Source organism: Palaemon carinicauda, chromosome 26, assembly GCF_036898095.1.
Source record: "Palaemon carinicauda isolate YSFRI2023 chromosome 26, ASM3689809v2, whole genome shotgun sequence".
In the NCBI taxonomy this organism is placed as follows: domain Eukaryota; kingdom Metazoa; phylum Arthropoda; class Malacostraca; order Decapoda; family Palaemonidae; genus Palaemon; species Palaemon carinicauda.
The window spans coordinates 35,224,791-35,232,204 of NC_090750.1; the positions used below are offsets into that span (position 1 = coordinate 35,224,791).

The window sequence follows — 7,414 nt, forward strand, 5'->3', positions numbered from 1 at the left end:
CTTACACGCCAAGGGCCCTAACAGGGAAAGGAGCCCTGGTCAGAAAGGAAAGAGAAGTAACAATTAAAATATACACCTATATGTGGTAGGTTGGCCAGGGCCTCAGCCACCCGTTGAGATGCTACTGCTAAAGTTATTGGGTCCTTTGATTGGCCAAACAGTAGGACAACTACATTGAATCCCCCTCTCTCTGGTTCTGGTTCATTTTCCTGTGCCAACACATACACCGAATTTACTGGCCTATTCTCTCCACATTCTCCTCTGTAGGCTACTCGTACGCCTGACAACACAGATATTAACAAACAATTCTTCACTCAAGGGGTTAATTACTACGCTATAATTGTTAAGTGGCTACATTCTTCTTGGTAAGGGTAGAAGAGACCCTTTAGCTATGGTAAGCACCTCACACCAAAATCAAACCATTGTTCTCTAGTCTTAGGTAGTGTCATAGCCTTTGTACTATGATTTCTACTGTCTAGGGTTAGAGTTCTCTTGCTTGAGGGTACACTCGGGCACACTATTTCATCTTATTTCTCTTCCTTTGTTTTTTGAAGTTGTTACAGTTTATATATAAAAAATCTAATGTAATTTCACTGTTCTTAAAATATTTTATTTGATTGTTCATTACTTCTCTTGTAGTTTATTTATTCCCTTATTTCCTTTCCTCACTCGGCTATTTTTCCCTTTTGGAGCCCTTGGGCTTATAGCATCCTACTTTTCCAATTAGGGTTGTAGCATAGCTTGTAATAATAATTATAATAACAGGTGAAAAAAATAATAAAAGATATTAAGTTCAGTAACAATGTTAGATAAATAAGTTATATATAAATTATGGAAATAAACATGTTAACTTTTTCAATAGACATGCATTTGAAACACATTTGAACTTTCGAAAGTTCCACAGATTTTACTACTGGGAAACATATTTGCGATTACCTTTTGTTAGCAATCTCGATATCTTCCATATGGAGAAACTTTTTTTTTTTTTTTTTATTCATCTGTCTTTTCATCATCTCGTTTATTTACTTTCTGTTCGTGGACGAACGCTACTTGTAAATACGGCAGGTAGGGAAAAAGAGCACGAAGTAGTTATTATATTATGCTTTTATCTTTACAAAACATCAGATTCATCGTTCGTTTTCATAATAAGATGCTATTCTATTAATTCTATTCGGTTTGTTATACAGATATCTTATACGTATATCAGTCTTAAGAGCCAGATTATGTTTTCTGAAATATATATTTTTTTTCTTAGATCTCCATGGCCTATGTTTGTGCAGGTATACATATCTATATATACAGATTCATTACCATAATTCTGTATTTTCCCTCCACTAGATAAAAGCATTATTATATTATGTGAGCAGTTAAATGTCAGTGATGGCCTTTTAATCTTACGCTTTATGCATCATGTATTAATTTGGAATAATAACAGGTAGTATTTACGAGATAAAATTTCTATTCTAACGAATTGTTATATAGTCATATTATTTGGGTACTCTTATAACCGAATGTATAAGTTTGATATTTGAACCACGTGCATATTTCATGTAAATAATGGTGGCCCAGTCTTGATGAAAAGAGAAAATATTCAGGCTTTTACTTTCAGAAATAAAATCATATCACGCTCACAAATACATAAATTATTGTAGTTCTTGGTTCTATAATAAGAATACGCACACACATACTCACATACCCTATTGCTCTATTGGTTATATGACCTCACAATGACAAATGGCGGTAGACCTAGATATTTAGCGCATGCAGACTTTGCAGGGGGAGCACAATGCAGTTTTTATTTCTGTCTCTCGTCAATCCTTCAATGTCCAAAGCAGCCACTGAGATATTTCTCAAATTTGAGGTCAGCGGTTGTTTCGCTATAACTTTACATAACCAGTTTTGACGCCTTGTCTAGAACCGTTTTTGTTGGTGGTTCGTTACCCCTCATTATTTGAAGTCAATGTGTTCTTTGAATATTTATATTATTTTCTCTAACCTGAATTTTCCGAAATTTTCTTTGCGCTTGTTGATTAGACAATTATACAATTGTTACCTGTTTTTTCTTAATGCTCAGCTTCTAATTCCCCTTTTGCTGCAGCCTCATTGAATGGTTGTTAAAGGACTTTTATAATGTTTGCTGAAAAAATACACAAGATTTTTGCTATTTTTTTCTCAGTGAAAGGATAACTTTTGTGAAACATGAATTTAAACAGACTTATGAGAAAACAGAATCAAATGGATTAGAAGTGATTTATATACCTCTCTTAACATTGAGTCGAAATATGAATCTGACAGTATCGTCTGCAGAAGGAAAACTGGTAGGCTTTCGGGGGAAATGCGTGATATTGAAAGCTATAGAAGTTTAAAAACGCCAACGCATCAATGGCAAGTGCGCTTAATTGAGGGGTTAAGAATTGGCCTGCTATACCAAATGTCTGAGAACTTAGCGTACTGCATCGTCTCCTGCACTTACTATACCCTATGCTCCCCAACGAAAAGAAATACTGTATAAATTGAAATATTGAAGATAAGATGTATGCAGCTTAACTATTATGAAGAAAAATACACCATTTCTCTCCACAAAAATAACACTCGTATTTCTCTCCCATTTTGTTCTTTTGTAAAATGCCAAGGAAAATATAAATCAAATAATAAAGAGATATATTACATGAAACATAGTGAGAGACTTCATCTCTATTCATTTATGCTCTTATATACGACAATTTGTGTATACTACATTCTTTGGTTACCCGTTGCAGTTGAAGAAAACTGGTGTTTGGAAAAAGTCCCTTGATAGAGGTTTACAACAAACGGTCTTTAAATATACAATTAGCTTTTCTGTGCAGGAATAGGAATCTACTAAAGAAATCCATGCATTTGAGTAAGAATTCCTAGGAAAGAAGCAGAACATCCATAAAGATTCCATAGAGGTCCGATGGTACGGATCATCATAAAGATATAATAGCTATAAAAAAAAAATTTCGTTCTATAGATTATATGGAATATTATAATACTTACCTTCTTACTATTGAATAATTAGAAATTGTATGGTGATTCATCGTAAACCTATAAGCAGAATCCTCGGCTACCCACGTTATGAAATAAAAGCGATTTCGCTTAGACTAATAACGGGACTTTTGAATCAAATAATCTCGACGAGTGAGCTTTAGATTCATACTCAATTTCCAGTATATAAATAAATGAACATCTTGTTCGAGTTAGAATACTAGATGGCACTAGAATACGATTTTTTTATTCAGCAGGTGTCAGGAGAATACATACTAGAGTACCATTAGAATAAAAATTGGTATAATATTAGGTGTTTATACAATGTATGTTTGTCGCTGTTTTTCATTTTGCTAGATCGTAGTAGAATAATTATTATTGCAGGCGACAACTCAAAATATTTCTTAGTTCACTCTCTCATTGAAGTACTAATTCTGTTTTTTTTCTTTTCCATTTTTCATAATGTGGCGAAATCACTCATATCTAAATCGTCACATTAATTTATATACAATATGTGCAAATACAAAAGCCCCATATAATACTCCTTTCATATTGTGGATTGATTCTATAATTATTTTCGTTAGTAGATCAGCATAAGGAGATTGGGTCTCCGCAATTACTTGTTTAGGTTATTTATAGTTAGTTCTGTTACTTGGTCAGATCGGCCTTGGATATCAAGATAGCGAAAAGTTTTGTATATCGCAAATAAGATATGAATTTCTAGTTCTGATTTATTATTATTATTATTACTTTATTTTTACGATATAATGCTAATTTTCGCGCGCTATATTTATTTTCAGTATCAGGTCACAATAACTCATGAATTATCGATTTCTTTACACTTTTTGGAAAATCTTACCATTTAGAGCAGCGAATAATCCGAACGGGAAATAGGCTTATATTTGGCAAACAGTTACCATAAATAATCCTGTTTTTCTTAAGTTGGCAAATTTGTCTTTCACTAGTAGCCACTGATTGGCCAAAATTTTGTTTTCGAATGTCCACAAAATTATAGAAGTTTGAATATACCGTTAGAAAGTGGAATAAAATCTCAATGTATATGAAAATATAGTAGTGTTAACTGAAGTGAATATAAGTATTAAGAAAGGAGATCATAGTTAAGTAAATATATGTATTAAGTGATAAAAAAAAAAAAAAAAAAACCGCCGGAGCCGTAGACAGCCCACATGATTTCAGACATGTGATTTTTTTGCTTATTTTCTCGAGCAGTATATTCATCGAGAATCATTACAGTGCTATTACCGAGATAGTTAGAATCCATTTTCCATACGTTCTAAAAGTTTATAAACAGTCATAAGCAAATATATCTGCAGAGGTGGATTATGGAAGGAACAGCCTGTGTGTTGATCCAAGATTGGAAGTACGGCCAGCTTAAATGTCTTGAAGTCGGTCTCATCATTGATGTCATGGGGTTTATAAGGCCATTTTTGAAAAATATCTATGTGTTATTGTTCCTTTTTAACATTTCAATTAAAATTTATTCAATGATTTAAAAAACAAATGTCATTTATAAGAATATTTCTAAAGGCAGTTTCAAATAGATAGAAGTCATGTATCCTCTTTTTTTTTTTTATATCGATACAAAGTTACTAAATTTCTAGTTTCATCATTGTAAGTCGAAATTTCATTTCTGCCACCATTCATTGTTTTGTCTTCTGCACCATGCTCAAAAGCCATATGAGGTTGAAGAATACACTGTAGCCTACTGTCTTAAGTTGCCTGGGAAGACGTGCAATCCCTGTCTGTTCTTCGCACAATTCACTCCCCTGCCAAGCTCAGATTTATACCATCTTCCGTTCTTGAACCTTTGTCAATTTTCAGAATGGATTAACTTTGTATTTTCACTATGTTGGTAATAGAACTATCATGATTTGCTCTGGAAACACTGGTAGAAAATGAAAATTAAAATTCAATCGTTGAAAGCTTGTTTGTTGTCTACGACCTGGGCTCGTGTTCTTTATTATATGACAAATCTATTAATTCTTTGTTACCTCATTTCTTAATATTTATATTCAATTCATTTGGTATCGATGTATAAAGCACCTCTAAATATACTGAGCTGTCTCCTTTTTCGGAAAACCAGTGAGAACCAGGTTAGCGATAATTTGCTCCATTAAAACGAAGACTATAATCGCTAAAATAAATTGCGGTCTGGGGCATACTTGCTTAAGCGTAGTAAACAGCGTTAGGAAATCAAGATTGGAAACTTTTGAGATTGAATATGAAAAAGACGGGGTTATTATTATTATTATTATTATTATTATTATTATTATTATTATTATTAATTCTTTTACAAGTTGAAACGTAATTTTTTACACCATTGACCTTTCTCTGCATTTCAGAGCAATCGCTATTCTTTTGAAAATTATATAATTTACATTTTTTCTTCACAAAGAAATGTTCTATTTATTCCTATGCCTTGATCTAGCTATATAGATATTAGAATTTCTGAGCATAACTCGTATTATTTGTTTCTGACTAATGGTAGTCTTTATTCATTGCGTATCATTCATAAAAGAGATCTACATTTCCCTGAGAAGTTTACTAATTCTTTGTTATTGTTAACATTAGATTAAAAAGACGTAGTTTGAAAAATATGACTATGGGATAGAGACTTTCATAAGCTTATGGAATTTATTAATTTCAAATGCTAATTATTGATATTAACAAAAGTTATTCAAGTCCATGGCCAACCTTCTACGTGGACTGATGGCTTGATTTGTCTTTTACCGCAGATATGATGAGCGCCTTCCCTTACCCGGCGATGTTGGGCGTCCAACACCTCATGGGTAGCGGCGGTGACATGAGGGGCCCCTCCCATCTGGCTCCCAACAGACGCCCAGACCACGACCACGCCCACACGCCTTACTACCCGAGAGATCCCCACAACCACCATCACCAACAGCATTCTCGGGAGGATCACGTCTCTGCCCGAGAATCCATGCAGATCCTGAGGAATGACCTTTTGGGACTCAACCGGGGACACATGATGTCTCGGGACATCACAGTTGGCGGACGAGACGACCCAGGCATCCCGAGGGACATGGCGGTTCTTCCGTCCCTCGAGCACAGTATGGTGGCCAGCATGGACCACAACATAACAGGTAACATAGAGAATCAGGACCCAGCAGTAGGAGGGGTTGGTGGAGGAGGAGAAGGAGGTCGGATAACGCCGTCATCCGTCAAGGAAGAGCGAGACGGCCGCGACGATGGCACGGGTGGTTCCTGCAGTGATGAGGATGGCAGCCGCTCGGCTGCTGTCGGACCACCAGGAGCCCTGGGCGGAAACAATAAAAAAGTTCGTCAGCAGAAACACGTGAGACTTTCTATTAACGCGCGGGAGCGACGACGGATGCACGACCTGAACGACGCACTGGATGAACTGCGGGCAGTCATCCCCTACGCTCATTCTCCCTCCGTCAGGAAACTCTCCAAAATCGCTACACTTCTTCTGGCAAAGAACTTCATCCTGATGCAATCCAATGCCATCGAAGAGCTGAAGAGAATCGTCACTTACCTCAATCAGCCAGGGGCACACCTGCCGCACTTGCCGCCTGTGACTGCCGCCTACGATGCAGCTACTACCTTGCCCGGAGATACCCCACTGCCCACCTCGGTGGCTTTTCCACGGCTTCCTCCGCAGGCTCACGCGCCGCACCCACAGCGTAATGGCAAACCTCAACAGCCGTTGTTTTCAGACCCAACTTCTACATATAAGTCGCAATCTTAACGCACCAGTTAATTCTCTTCAAAATATTGTTGAGACTGGGTGCTGACTTTTTACAAGCTGAAGCCCATTCTGACACGAAGTCAGCTTAAACTAAAAACCATTAAAAATCAAGAGGTCAGTGTCGAAAGTATAGACTACACTGAAAGAACTGAATCTACCATTGAAAATATTACTGAATTTGGTGGATGCTCTGACAGAATATATTTAATCAATATATGACAAAAGTTAAAGCAGTCATTTTATTTATAAAAGTGCCGATGGACACATAAATAAACTTAACGGTATTCATCGTATCACATAAACATATAAAGAATGGGTGATTTGAAGTGGTCTTTTTATTGCACACATTTGCAAAAGACGTTTTCGCTTTTAGTACGAAAACACGAAAAAATATCACACCTTTACACGACTGTTTACATATAATAAGACTTAAGTAAACTGAAAGGAGGTATGAAAAAAATGTATTGAATACAATCGCAATAAAATGAATGATTTAAAAGTCATGGAAAAACTGTGGCTCCCCTAAAGTACAGATGATGGACCGAGGATAGGTGAGGACTGGAAGACGGAGGAAGGACACGGAAAAAGGGAATCAAAAGCGAGACTTTGGAAGATTTTATGAAGGAGAGTGAGAGAACGAGCATTGTGGTCCCATTT

The 7,414-nt window shown here is 36.1% G+C and overlaps 1 protein-coding gene across 1 annotated transcript; it reads left to right on the plus strand.

Annotated features, from left to right (window-relative positions):
- The first annotated feature begins 5,764 nt into the window (after positions 1–5,764).
- Oli (Olig family) lies at positions 5,765–7,378 on the plus strand. Its single transcript, XM_068350401.1, has one exon. It carries the CDS (start codon positions 5,765–5,767, stop codon positions 6,755–6,757), a length of 993 nt encoding a protein of 330 aa, XP_068206502.1. The 3' UTR covers positions 6,758–7,378.
- The last annotated feature ends 36 nt before the right edge of the window (positions 7,379–7,414 follow it).

What these genes read in the sequence shown, in the direction of transcription:
- Oli (XM_068350401.1), top strand. Translation starts at nt 5,765, where the DNA reads ATGATGAGCGCCTTCCCTTACCCGGCGATGTTGGGCGTCCAACACCTC.